The sequence below is a fragment of the Physeter macrocephalus genome, chromosome 17 (genome assembly GCF_002837175.3).
Source record: "Physeter macrocephalus isolate SW-GA chromosome 17, ASM283717v5, whole genome shotgun sequence".
Taxonomy (NCBI): domain Eukaryota; kingdom Metazoa; phylum Chordata; class Mammalia; order Artiodactyla; family Physeteridae; genus Physeter; species Physeter macrocephalus.
The window spans coordinates 9,012,772-9,026,429 of record NC_041230.1 but is presented as its reverse complement, the minus strand read 5'-3'; the positions used below and the strand labels follow the sequence as shown (position 1 = coordinate 9,026,429).

General features: G+C 60.1%; 1 protein-coding gene across 6 annotated transcripts in view; it reads left to right on the top strand.

Annotated features, from left to right (window-relative positions):
* The window catches only part of CLASRP (CLK4 associating serine/arginine rich protein), a 21,746-nt gene extending 8,094 nt beyond the window's left edge, over window positions 1–13,652 (top strand). For 3 of the 6 annotated variants that reach the window (XM_055079287.1, XM_055079289.1, XM_055079288.1), the window contains exons 3-15: window positions 700–797; window positions 1,372–1,473; window positions 1,702–1,781; window positions 3,955–4,039; window positions 5,216–5,364; window positions 6,139–6,235; window positions 7,242–7,320; window positions 7,405–7,478; window positions 8,725–8,766; window positions 9,645–9,860; window positions 9,976–10,263; window positions 11,704–11,967; window positions 12,285–12,682. In XM_055079287.1, the coding sequence (XP_054935262.1) occupies window positions 700–797; window positions 1,372–1,473; window positions 1,702–1,781; window positions 3,955–4,039; window positions 5,216–5,364; window positions 6,139–6,235; window positions 7,242–7,320; window positions 7,405–7,478; window positions 8,725–8,766; window positions 9,645–9,860; window positions 9,976–10,263; window positions 11,704–11,967; window positions 12,285–12,561 (1,851 nt within the window). In that variant the 3' untranslated portion in view covers window positions 12,562–12,682. Of the gene's footprint in view, window positions 1–699; window positions 798–1,371; window positions 1,474–1,701; window positions 1,782–3,954; window positions 4,040–5,215; window positions 5,365–6,138; window positions 6,236–7,241; window positions 7,321–7,404; window positions 7,479–8,724; window positions 8,767–9,644; window positions 9,861–9,975; window positions 10,264–11,703; window positions 11,968–12,284; window positions 12,684–12,931; window positions 12,991–13,075 lie in introns of those variants that run through there. The other 3 variants (XM_028478109.2, XM_028478110.2, XR_003676595.2) reach the window with 3 other exon arrangements.
* Window positions 13,653–13,658: the final 6 nt, after the last annotated feature.

Here is a 13,658-nt window from a genome sequence, read left to right as displayed (position 1 = left end):
TTTTTCTGCGGTACGCGGGCCTCTCACTGCTGTGGCCTCTCCCGTTGCGGAGCACAGGCTCCGGACGCGCAGGCTCAGCGGCCGTGGCTCACGGGCCCAGCCGCTCCGCGGCACGTGGGGTCTTCCCGGACCGGGGCACGAACCCGCGTCCCCTGCATCGGCAGGCGGACTCTCAACCACTGCGCCACCAGGGAAGGCCCTCTTGTCAATATTACTTGCTATCATCTGTCCTTTCAACTTTAGCCATCTTAGTTTGAGGTGGTGTCTTGTAGTTCTGATTGCTGTGTCTCTGGTGAATAGTGACATTGATTGTCTTTTCATGAGCTTATGCAGTCCTGGTGTCTTAGAGGCTGGTCCTGGCCAAAGTGCTCACACCTGCCTCTGAATGAGTGGCCTTGGGGTGGGGGTGGGGTGAAGAGTTGGGGGAAGTATTTTAGGGAGGTGGGTCTTGGTACTGGCTGTGTAGAAGGTGGGCCCAGAGCTCAGAGCCTCTTGCTCCCACCTCGAGAGGAAACCCTTCCCCTGTCCCCAGAGTTTAGGTGGCCCCCGTTTGTGCTGCCAGCCTTGTGTAGGTTCTTTTACCTCTGAAGTAGGGCCTGCTTGGCATCAGAGGTGAGCCTGCTGCTAACTTGGTTGTGTGTGAGTGGCAGGGTTTGGGGCTCCGTTGGGTGGTGACCTCCATCTTGTCCTTCCCTGCAGAAGAAGGACCCAGCCCAGTTCCTGCAGGTGCATGGTCGAGCTTGCAAGGTGCACCTGGATTCTGCAGTTGCCCTGGCCGCCGAGAGCCCCGTTAACATGTAAGACTGGGTCTGGGGGTAGGGTAGTGTCTGTGACTGAGGGTTGGGGGTCCAAAGGGACCTGGGGTAGGACACAGACCTTTGGAGTCTCAGGGAGGGAAGCTTTGGCCTGCATGGGAAGGTGAAGGTCACTAGCTAAGGCTGTACGGCAGCGGTTGGGATAAAGGCCCCGTGGTGTAGTGGTTGGAGGAGGACTTAGAGGGGAATGGGTGGGGCCGGGGCCAGAGGCCCAGATGCAGCAGAGAGTAGGTTGCCAGAGGGGGTGTTTTGGGGTGACTGGGCTTAAAAAGGTGGCCCCTAGGACCTGGTTCGAGTTCTCCACTCTTGCTTGGTTCTGAAAAACAGGGCCCCAGTTTCCCCAGGGCCCTATTCATGTCAGGAGCCTGAATGTAGATTTGGTGAGGGGGTTGGTGGCATAAGGGACTGAGGAGAGGTGGGGGGTGAGGGTGGGGCTGGCATGGGGATCAGAGGGGCTGGGGGCCAGACTGCCAAGCGTGAGGTGGCAGGGAGCAGGCACTTTGTGTCCTGGGCAGTGGGGACCCTAGGCTCCTTGCTCGCCTGCTCCCCACCCCAGGATGCCCTGGCAGGGGGACACCAACAACATGATTGACCGCTTCGATGTCCGCGCCCACCTGGACCACATCCCTGACTACACCCCGCCTCTGCTCACCACCATGTAAGCTGCCACCCCCAGGGGTTGCCAGGCAGGGAGTCCTACCCAGCAGCACCTCTTCTTTCCTGAGCCCTGGCCTGCCTGTCACCGTCCTGGGAAGGAAGGAGGTGTGCACGTGGGGAGGCCCCCCCGCCCGTCAGACTGAGCCAGGCCCCTCATCCCCCTTCCTGCTGGCTTGGGATGGGGGTCTACCCTCTCCCTGTGGTCTCAAGACCCTGACCTCCCCCAAAGCTCCCCAGAACAGGAGTCGGACGAGCGGAAATGTAACTACGAGCGCTACCGAGGCCTGGTGCAGAATGACTTTGCTGGCAGTAAGTGACCTGGGGCGGCGGGGGAGTGGGTTTTTTTGGCGGGAGGGGCGGAGGGTGTCCCTGGAGACTGGAAGACCTCAACAAGGTTGGCAAGAAAAGTTATCCCAGGCCTTTCTACTAAGGGGCCTTGGGTTTTGGTCCCAGCTCTGTCATGGACCCTCTCTGTTCACATCCCTTTCTCTCTTGGGGGCCTGTGTCTCTGGAATTGGTACAGGAGATGTCTGGTGAACTAGATGGTCCTACCACAGTCACTTCCACATCCCATGCCCTCAAACTCTGTGGCCTTTTTTCCTAAAAAATTGGTGAAAATAGCAAGAATACATTATTTTTCTCTGTGTATTTCCCCCGCCTGCATGGGTCAGAATGTTACCTCTGGAAAGGAAATTTCTCCTTGTTTTAAATGAATATTTAGACAGAGTTTGACAGTTTGCCAAGCGTTCGTATATGTCCAGTATTCTTTTCCCAAGCCATCACCGTTAATATTTCACAAATGAGAAAACAGGTTTAGAGACTTTTCCCGTCTCTGGGCTTGTGGTGGTTCAGACCCTGACAAACTTAAAGTTTTTCATCTCTGTTATCTCAGTACATCTGCATAACATCCCAGCAAGGTAGGGGTGATGCCCCCATTTTACACATGAGGACATCGAGGCTCAGTGGTTGGGGGGGACACCATGTCCAAGGAGTTGGGGTTCTCACCTTGCCCTTAACCACTGCTGCCTCCTGCTGGACAGCTCTGAACTTCAGCTCGCCTCCTGAGAAGGACTTTGAGACACCCCCCCACTCCCAGGATCTCCCTGTGAAATTAAGGGCCACACACTCGTCCCTTAGCCTGGCTGGTGTCGGTCTCCTCCTGGAGAAGGGTGATAAAGGTGGATTCTGTCCCTTGGGGTGGTTGTGAGGGCTCGGTGAGGAATGCATCAGGCCCTGCACTGTGCCTGGCGGTCAGCCCTCCCTGTGGGTTCACTGTCCCCGTATTTCTTTGTTTATAAAATAGGTGTTTTAGCATCTCTAAAATCAGAGATTGTCAAATTTTGGCCATCACTGAGGCCTTAGAATCGGGGAACGCGTCATCGTTGATGCCGTTGTTGTTTTTGCCTTCCCCCCAGGCTACATAGATTCTTGGTGATGGAGCCAGGGTTTCCCTCAGTTCTGACTCTGTATTCATTCATTCATTCCCGCAGTTCCTGAGCGCCTGTGGTGTGTCAGGCACTCTTCTGGGAGCAGGGGTCTAGTGGGGGAGCTACGTAATCACAAAAGCAGGTGGTGGTCACAAGCTAAGGCGCCTTCACGACAGATGTGTGCTGTTCTGAGGTGCTTGGCCGAGGCTGGCTCAGGGAAGGGTGGGCAAGATTTCCCCAGTGAAGAGAGGCCGCCGGACTCTGGGCCACAAGGACAGCCCTGTGGGGGAAGGCGGCGGGTGGCCTGGGGGGACAGGGGGGGCTGGCGTGGCTGGAGCTCACGTGAAGCAGGTCAGCCGGGCTTTGTGGACTACCAGCAGAACCGCGGACGCTGCTGGGAGGGCTGTACTGTGGCACGCCTGGGCTCTCCCGGCCCACGCACCTCGCTTTACAGGTAGAAGAGCTGAGGCCCACCGAGGCAAGGGGACTTGCCCAGGGTCCCACCGGAACTCGGGCATGTCTCACTGCAGAAAGACCTGGGGAGGCTCCAGTACGTTGCTGAGCTCCTCGAGTTGCGTGTTGTGGATGAACGAGAGCCCAGGTTAACCGTGCTTAATTTAAACTGGCCCACAGAGGCACAGAGTGGAGTGGCCCATGGGGTCCAGGTGACTGACGTCCAGTGCTCAGGATAGCTTTGTCGTTCTGAAGGGTCCAGCTGAAGACCTTCCTAACAGTGGTAACAGTAGCACTGCCGAAATACAATGCGCTCGTCCTGCCAGTGGTCCCATTTTACAGAAAAGGAAACTGAGGCAGAGTGGCTCAGTTCCTTGATCAGGGTTGCATGGCGAGTCAGTGGTGTCACCAGGGCCCTCCTGCAGCTGCTGTGTCCTCACGACACACGGTGTGATTATCTGGGAATCCGTGACTCTGCCCCCAGCTGTGCTTGGGTCACACCTGCCCTCCTACCCCCCCACACACACCGTGTTCTTGTGTCCCCACTGAATTCCCAGTGTCCCCAGCCCCCTCTGACCCACGTGCCTCTTGCCTTGCCCCAGTCTCAGAGGAGCAGTGCCTGTACCAGATCTACATTGACGAGTTGTACGGAGGCCTCCAGAGACCCAGTGAGGATGAGAAGAAGAAGTGAGTTGGGGTCTGGGGCACCGTGGGCTTGATTGAGGGAGGCAGGCGGACTGTGAGCCCCACAGGACACAGCCTCATCCATCCTGTCCACCTTGGGCTCCCCAGAGCCGGGGCTGGTGGTTGGCACAGGGTAGGCGCTCGATTGATCAATGTTTAGAGGAGGAAGCAGCAGCTGGACAGGGCGGGTTTGCTGACAAACCTCTACACTGCGTTTGCAGCCCATGGGCTGGTAGGAGGTGAGTTGGAGCAGGGAGTTAGAGCAGGCCCTGGGCTGGACAGGCCTGGGTTTGAATCCTGCCGGTGAGGACTTCCCTCCGAGCCTTGGCGTGCTCCCCTGTGAGGGGGCTGGCAGCAGTGCCCCCTGCCTGGACTTTCCAGGACTGCAGGAGACGGAGCTTGTGAAGTGCTTGTCCTCTGCTGCCGTGCAGTAAGCTTCTGGTCAGCAGCGGCTGATGTCGCTCTGGAGAGGGACCTCTCCAGGCTGTGTCCCTTGAGGAATGGCCCCCTTCGCCAGGACAGCCGCTGCTCCACTTGTTCCCCAGTGGTCCTAGAGCCCTGCCTCCTTACCACCTGCTGCTGAGCAGTTCCCCCACTGCGATCCTCAGCGCTTGCTGCTTCCCTCCATCTGAAGAGTTTTCACGATGTGGCGGGAGCTTCTTGATGACTCTGATCCTTATCCCTGACCCCCCGTTCAGGGCGAGGCTGGCACTGGGACGGCGTCAGGGAATGTTGACTAAATTCAGCAGCAGACATGCACTAGGCCCCTGCGCCGTTCTGGACCAAGCTGGGCCGTGCTGTTACCCAGGATAACTCGGGCCTGCCCTTGCAGGACTCACAGTCTGGGGCGGGGGGAGACAGAGCCAGTGTGAGCGGGGCCGGGGGTCTGAGGACGGTGCTCCACCCCGCCTGAGGGAGGACTTCCTGGAGGATGGGGCATTGGAGCTGGAGGAGGAGGGAAGAGCTGGTGGGAGGTGGCCACAGAGGGTTCTAGGCTGAGGGAGAGCGTGGGTGAGGGTCTGCGGGCAAGGGCGCCGAGCTGCCCGGGAACTTGGGAGGGCGGCGTGCGGGCGGCGCGGTGTGCAGGCCCTCGAGGCTTGGCCTGGGCTGCATCCTGCCCATAGTCTCCGCCCCCGGCCCCGCCCTGCACCTCCCTGGCTCATGGCTCCCCTGTACCAGGCTGGCGGAGAAGAAGGCTTCCATTGGCTACACCTATGAGGACAGCACGGTGGCCGAGGTGGAGAAGGTGGCAGAGAAGCCGGAGGAGGAGGAGTCACCAGCCGAGGAGGAGAGCAACTCGGACGAAGATGAGGTCATCCCCGACATCGGTGGGGTCCCCTCTCTGCCCTCCCCACCACAGTCCCTGGGCGTCGTTTTTGTGTCTCGTCCCTCCCCTCCGTGGGGTGCCCTGTGCTTACGAGCCCCGCCTCTCCCGCCCCTGCTCCAGGGCACTGCTGTCCTCCCCTCTCACTCATGTCCTCCTGGTCCAGCCTCCCTTTCTGTGTCTCCCTCCTTCCTCGTTTCTAGGACTCTGCTTCTATGATATCGTCCCCACCTAGGTTCTGAGTCTGTCCTCTTGCTTGTGTCAGCCTCTCTGCCTCTCCCTCCCCTTCTCTTTCTCTCTCTTCTGGCAAACAACTGTTCCTCCAGTTACAGAGCCTCATCCCCCACGCTGCCACCTCCTCCACCTCTCATCCCTTTCTCACTCGGCCCACCCGCTGTTTATTCAGACTTACTCAGACATATGTGAAGTGTCCGTCCCACCTTCCACTGAGCCATCAGGCGTCTGGCTTCTGAATGCCTGTGACCCGAGCCCCTGCCTCCCGCCCACCTAGATCTTCAGCCGCTCTCTGTCCGTCCCCCGTTCGCTCCCCCGTTTACTTCCTCCACATCACACACCCCTCCCCGGCCCCCCCACCATCTGTTGTGCTTGCCTCAGGCCCAGCCCTGTACCAGCCTGGGGATGCCGAGATGAGCTGACTCGTTCCCTCCCTGCAGAGGCCTGCGGGCTGGTGGGCACCCCCGCCCCCAGCTCCCGGGGCACTGCCCCTTCTCCCCTTCTCGCTCGGCTTTGGTCCCTGACAGCCTTTCTTTTGGTGTAGACGTGGAGGTAGACGTGGACGAACTGAACCAGGAGCAGGTGGCAGATCTCAACAAACAGGCCACGACCTATGGCATGGCCGATGGCGATTTCGTCAGGTGAGGCCGGCGGGCTGACGCCCCTCCACATCCTGTGGACCTGGCATATGTTGTTACCCCTCTTCCCGAGCAGTTGTGTGCCTGGCCCTGCGCCAGGGCATTACATACAGAGGCTCCTGAGCTCGTGGGGTGGGTACTTGTGACCGGCTTCAGCCTTGTTGAAGTGGAGGCTGACCCCAACTGTGTGACCTGAGGCCATCTGACCCCTGGAAACTCCCGGGGTTCCTGGGCCTGGTGGACAGCGCCCTCCAGTGGAGAGGCTTCGCTCCCTGGATCATTCACTCGCAGGTGCTGGTTGAGCCTCTGCCCTGTGCCACACCTGTGTGGATCTCATAGACCGGTCCCATCTGACAGGGTATTGAGCTGGAGTCTGAATACTCCTGAGTCTGAACACAGCGTCCTCTGCCCAGAACCCTCCATGACTCCCACCTCACTCAGGAGCAGCCAGCCTCCTCACCACGGCCGCAGAGTCTCACCTGTCTGGTCTTCTACCCACACACTGCACCCCTGCCCAGCCTCCATAGCCTCTTTACCCCTTCGATGCCTGAGGCCCCACCTGACCTCGGGGCCGCTCGGTGTGCCGTTGGCTCTGTCGGCACCTGCTCAGCTCACTCCCCCAGGTTTCTCATCAGCTGTCACTTTTCTCTGGGTGGCTTCCCCAACCTCCCTGTTGAAGGCTGCAGCAGCTTCTACCAGTTCCCTGGACTTCTTTCCTCCTTCCGAGATTTACTTTCCCATCGAGGCTTTCACCATCTAACATACCATGTTATGTGACCCTGGTCATTGTGTCTCTTCTCCCCAGAATGGTAGCCCAAGAGGGTGGGGATTTTTGTTTGTTTTCGATAATCCCTAATACCTGAAATAGCACCTGGCATGCAGTGGGTGCTTAGTAATAGTGCAAAATGAATGCGAGACCCCCAGGATGGCTTGGGGTTCCTCACTTCCTGCAGTGACTCTGCCTGTGGCCTGGCCCCTCCTCCATCGTGCCCCTCGTGCCCCTCTGCAGGATGCTCCGGAAAGACAAGGAGGAGGCAGAGGCCATCAAACACGCCAAGGCCCTTGAGGAGGAGAAGGCCATGTACTCGGTGAGGGCTGGGCCAGGGTGGCAGGGTAGGTGTGTGCCTCATGGAAGGCACACTCTCACCAGCCTCGTACCCACCCTGCTCCAGGGCCGTCGCTCCCGGCGCCAGCGGAGGGAGTTCCGGGAGAAGCGGCTAAGGGGCCGCAAGATCAGCCCTCCCAGGTAGGATGGGTTCTGCCCCATGCCCCCACCCTGCCAGCACCAGTCTTTCAGGGCTCTGGGGGAGGAGCTGGGGCTCAGGAAGACTTTGGGGGCAAGCTTGCCGCTTGCGGGCAGTTACCTCCTAGTAGGGCAGTGAATAGGGGAGGTTTGGAGTAGGAGTGGCTGTGAGGGGCGTGTGGACACCTGCCCTGCCAGGCATTCCCCTCACCCTGCTGGACTCAGGACGCTTGCCATGCTCCCTGGGAGCCAGTGGCGAGGTGGCATGGGGTGGCTGGAAGGGTTGAGAGCAGAGACAAGGGGCACGGGCCTGGCCCTGGACTCTGACCTGGTTTTGCTGCTTGGCCGCTTCCTCACTGTCAGAGTTTGGGCAGGTGACTTTCTCTCTCAAGCTGCAGTTTCCTTTTTGGAAAAGGGGCACCATCACCTCCCAGGAGAGGGGCTATGCCAGTGCCCACAGCGAGGTCTCGGGCAGGTTTGGATGTGGCAATCTGATGCGGAGAGCCCAGCGTGGGGCTCCAGGCAAACCCATACCTCTTGGACACATCTCCTCTGGTTAATGGGAGTCATTGAGGGTTGCTGTGGGACCTGTTGTGGGTTCAGGGTTTGATGTACAGTCTGGAAAATATTCCTTAAAGAGTTGCAGAGGTGCAGGTCAGTGTAGTGCATAAAAGCTTGGATTCAGTGGCCTGGGTAGGAATCCTGGCTCTTTCGTTTATGAGCTGTGTGGCCCTGGGCAGGTGACTTCACCTCTCTGGGCCTGTTTCCTCAGCTGTGAAGTGTGAATAATCACAGTACCCATGTCAGAGAGTTGTTAGGAAGAGCGATTGAGTTCACTGAGTAGAGCACTTAGTGCCTGGCGCATAGTGTGCCTCTAAGACGTGTTAGCTCTTCTAGTTTTAACATCATCATCATTAGTAAGCCAGGACCCAGCAGAACCAGGGACTTGGAGTGGGAGGAGGGTCGCTTCTAGTCTAGGGTCCAGAGGCCAGCCAGGTCGGAGGCTGTGAAGTCCTTGTTGCTCAGGGTCAGGGTGGGTCTGGGACATTGTGGGTCGGGGCTGAGGTTCAGGCTTCGGACAGATGTGAGGTGAGTAGGAGGAGGGATCAGGGCCCATAACCTGGCCAGCAGCCCCCTCATCACTGTGCCCAGCGTGTGGCCTTGGGCGCCCAGGTTGGGGGTTGGCCTTACTTCCGTGCACACTAATCCCAAACCCCCCATCTGTCCCATCCCGTTCTTCTCTTCATAGCTATGCCCGCCGAGACAGCCCCACCTATGACCCCTATAAGCGGTGAGTTCCCAAGGCCCAGCAGTCCTCCTCATGGAGGGCAGGGGTGGTGAGGAGGGGCAGGGGGCCCCCCCTGTAGGCTGCCCTGAGATCACAGACTGGAGAATGTGTTCTGGGGGTCTGAATCATTTTTTGTTTTCTAGAGTGTTAGCCTGCTTTCCTGATTTCTTTTTCCTTTAAATGTGAACCTTAAAAATTTTTCTGATTTAAATGTAACATAGTTTTGTGTGGAAAATGACCAGACGTGGCAGGAAGGCAGGACTGAGAAGTCAAGTCCCTTTAATCTGAACTCGCAGAAATAAGCAGTGAGAAATAACAGGCACAGAAGGGCCTGGTTGCACACGCGTGTGTCTCCTGGTTGTGGGAGTGGTTGGGACAGAGGCTTTGAGGGTGACAGACCTCGGTCTGACCCCAGTTCCCTTTGCAGAGTGGTGTGGGAGGGACCCCTCGGGGCTCCTGGGAGGATAGGTGAGGTGAGGCAGGTACACCTTTTGATGAAAAGTCTGGCATAGTAAGTGCTCAAACCATGGGCGCTACGAGGGATAAGGTATATTTTGTTTTCACAAAAATGGAATCATATCACAGTTAACGCTTTAGAACTTGCTTTCCACCTGACCTCATGTCGATGTTGGGGAAATCTTGTCCTCTTACATTACAGGTGTGCTCATCCCTTTTTAATAGTACAGTGTTCTGCTCCTCCTTTTCCTGGTTGTTCTGAGAGGGTTTCCGTGGTCAGGAATCCGACCTTGCGTAGCTGGTGTCTTCCTGCCCATTGGCTCTGCTCGTTGCGTCGGTGTCTGCTGTTGCTCCGTGGTGGCTTTGTTAGCTGGTGGACAGGCTCCAGGAGCCTGGCGTTTGAGCCCCTGCTCCCTGCTCTGTAGGTCGCCCTCGGAATCCAGCTCCGAATCCCGCTCCCGCTCCCGCTCCCCGACCCCAGGCCGCGAGGAGAAGATCACATTCATCACCAGTTTTGGGGGCAGCGATGAGGAGGCAGCTGCAGCCGCAGCTGCAGCAGCTGCGTCAGGGGCCGCCACAGGGAAGCCCCCCGCGCCCCCCCAGCCAGGCGGCCCCGCACCGGGACGTAATGCCAGCGCCCGGTCGGTAACGCTCACGCTGCCTGCCCTACACCCCGGCCGCCGTGGGGGGGACTCGGGACGGCGGTGGGCCACGGCCCGGGCCGGCGCTGACCGGCCCTCCGTGCCCCACCTGCAGCCGCCGCTCCTCCACCTCCTCCTCCTCCTCTTCCGCCTCGAGGACCTCCAGCTCCCGCTCCCGCTCCAGCTCCAGCTCCCGCTCCCGCCGCGGCGGCGGCTACTACCGCTCGGGCCGCCACGCGCGCTCCCGCTCCCGGTCCTGGTCGCGCTCCCGCTCCCGCTCTCGGCGCTACTCGAGATCCCGTAGCCGCGGCCGGCGGCACTCAGGGGGGGGCTCCCGAGACGGACACCGCTACTCCCGTTCGCCTGCCCGGCGCGGCGGCTACGGGCCCCGGCGCAGAAGCAGGTGCGTGGGTCTGGGGTGTGGGGACTGGGCTGGGCGTGGGCCCGTCTCGGCGAGACCAGGCTCTGGAAGGGGAGACCTGGGATTGGTGGCGGGGGGATGTGCTCACTCCAGGTGTGGTGCCGGGGCTGGAGCACAGCCTCCCTTCTCAGGGACGCAGTGGGGAGGGAGACTGAGCTGCGCTTGTCACGGGAAGTCCCCAGGTGTTTGCAGCGGGCGACCCTTAGGACTGGGGCACTCCCTGGGCAGGGGCCGGAAAGTCAAGGCAGCCCTTTGAGAGAAGGCGGGGCGTGAGGCAAGCGCTGCACATGGGGCAGGAGTAAAGTCACCTCGGGCCTGGAGCAACCCTCCGGTCCTCTTCCCCGAGGGGATCAGGGCTGCCTGTGGAGGGGCAGCATGGCCTGGTGGATGGGAGCATGGACTGCGGAGCAGCCAGCTGGGTGTGGATTCTGGCCCTGCTAGTGACCTCTCGGGGCCTGTTTCTGCATCTGTAAAAGAGATACGGTCACAGTGTCCCCTTCGTTGAGTCGTGAAGTTGTGACGAGTGAATTCTGCGTAAGTGTTTAGTACAGGGCCTGGCACTTGGTGAGTGCTTTCATTGTCACCAGCATCATTACCCGTGTTATTGTTGTGTGGAGCTCAATGTCAGCTACCTACAAGGTCGAGCAGGTAAAATAGAGGGGCCGCGGGTGCCCCGGTGAACCAGGAGCACACGTCCCATCTGCTGGGCTCGTTGGCCACTCAGTGGCGGGTGTGGTGTTGCTCAGTCTTCTGGTTTTTCAAGAGAAGTTGGGTTGGATTTTTAAAGGACAGCTCTTGTTTTCTCAATATTGCCAACAAATTTGAATTTTCTAAAAACCCAGGACAGTCCCACCAGAATCAGTGTTTGGCATTGGTTTGGCTTCTGGGTCATTCCCTGGAGCCTGACACAGGGCAATGTCAGGAGAAAGACTGGGGTCGGAGGGGGGCCCTGGTCACATCTCTGAGGCCAGCCTGAGGGTCCTGAGCAGAGAGAGGATGGGGCTTGCATGTCCCCAGACTGGATCCTGTGGGTCTGTGCTGCAGTCTTGCGGGGGGGCAGGGGGGCATCCCCACTGGTGGCGAGACCCTGGACCTGGCAAGGTGAGGAGGCGGGGAGCATACAAGGGGGGGCCGCCAGCCAAGTTCTGCCCTCCCAGAGGTCACCTCTCAGGGAAGTGGGTGAATGGGTGTCTAGTGAGAAGTGAAGAGCCATCTTAGGGCCGGTGAATCTAGAGGGCGGTCTCTGTTTAGAGACTGAAGGAGGCCAGGGAGGATTCCTGAGGAAAGTAGTGGGAGAGGAGTGGAGACACAAGGACCCCAGGGCCTCGGAGGAGGTTCGTAGATTCAGTGCCTGGGTGGGGCATTGGGCACATGGGGTCCCTGGAGCCTCACGGCCTCTCTCCTGCCTCACCGCACCCCCAGGAGCCGCTCCCGCTCAGGGGACCGGTACAGGCGGGGCGGCCGGGGGCCCCGGCACCACAGCAGTAGCCGCAGCCGCAGCAGCTGGTCCCTCAGCCCGTCCCGAAGTCGCAGCCTGACTCGCAGCCGCAGCCCCAGCCAGAGCCGCAGCCCCAGCCAGAGCCGCAGCCGCAGCCGCAGCCGCAGCCGCAGCCGCTCGCCGTCGCCCCCAAGGGAGAAGCTGGGCAGGCCGGCAGCGTCCCCTGCTGTGGGCGAGAAGCTGAAAAAGTGAGCGGGGCAGGGCGGGGGGAAGGGGATTGTGAGCTCAGGTGAGTAGGGTGACTCCACTGTGCTCTTTTTGAAGGGAACTTGGTCCTGTCCTGGGAGGTCTGAGGGGGCCACAGCTCTGCTCTTGGCTCTGAGGAGTCACGCCCTTGCCTTGGGTCGGGGGTCAGAGGAGGACATGGCCCTGTCCTGCAGGATCCAGGAGGGACCTGGTTTCTCCCTGGGGGGTGTTAGGGGCTCACGGCCTTGGCTGTCTGCTCTGAGGGCAGTGGTGAGGGCGCGTGGGGTCGAAGGTGGCAGCTGGTTTTTCTTCCTCCCAGGACCGAACCTGCCGCTGGTAAAGAGACAGGAGCTGCCAAAGTCAGTAAGAATTTGGAACTCGCCCGTGTAATTCCCGCCAGCAGCAGTGCCCGAGAGCTGGGCCCGGTGGGCCTGCAGGGGGGCCCGGGTGGGCCGGGAGATCCAGCCCCGGGGATTGAGATCTGTGCCTCCCTCCCCTCCTCAACTGTCCACTGGGGCTCCCAGACCCTCGTGGCCAGTCTCCACAGCCCGCCCGTCCTCCACACATGCCCCCGCAAGTCCCAGGCTCTTGGATGAGGTGGGTTGTGGAAGCTCCGGGACACCCACCCGGTCTCCTGCCTCTTCTCCCCCTCCCCAGCCCAAGCTGACGCCACAGGAGAAGCTGAAGCTGAGGATGCAGAAGGCACTGAACAGGCAGTGTATGTCCCGCCCCGCCACCTGCCCCTCCAGGGCTCCCCTGCCCCTCTTCCTTCTGGCCTGACCGTGGGGAGGCCCTGCCCTTTGCCAGATAGGAGGCCCTTTGGGGAGGAGTGGGTGTGCACTTGCCCTGCGGCCACCGCGTGTAGGGCCTTGGCCGTCCGGTTGGCCTCCCTGAGCTCAGCTTCCACAGCTTGGGGGCGGGGGCTTGAGGGCACCCCTCAGCCACTGTGTCTCTCCCTCCCCTCAGTCAAGGCGGATAAGAAGGCGGCTCAGGAGAAGATGATCCAGCAGGAGCATGAGCGCCAGGTACGGGGTGGGGTGAGGGCACAGGGCTCACACGGGGTGCCGGCCCGGCCCTGCCCTCACTGCCGTCCTGCCCTCTCTGCCGTAGGAGCGGGAAGACGAGCTTCGAGCCATGGCCCGCAAGATCCGTATGAAGTAAGACCCCTTCCCTCCCGCCTGCCTCTGGGTTGCCCTGCGTTCCCCACCACCTGCTCCGAGCCAGAGCCCTGGCCGATCCCGCTGGGTGGATGAGAATTATCAAAGCCCTCGCCCGGCCCTCATGTTTTCCCCCAGTCTCCTTCCCATCCCCAGCTTATTTCGGCCACTGTGACCTCCTCCCAGTTCCGCCAGCCTCCAGCTTGGGTTACCTTTCCTGCTGTTCCCCAGATACCCACCCACTTCCCTCCCTTGCTGAAATCAGGGGTCCTTCCTGACCATCCTATGTGGAGTGGCACCCCAAAACACGACATCCTCCTGCCCCACTCTGCTTTTCTTCATAGCACTAATCTGCACCTGGCATCCCAGTGTGCACTGTCTGTGTCCTTCACTCATTCTTGTTCGTGTCCCCATTAAGAAGTCGGGTCTGGCTGCTGGGTTCCTGCTGTGTGCTTTGCCCCTAGAACACTGGCGCTTGATAAACGTCTGCCGAACGGAACGGCTGAATGCAAGCCGGCCCTGCGCTGGGAGCCAGG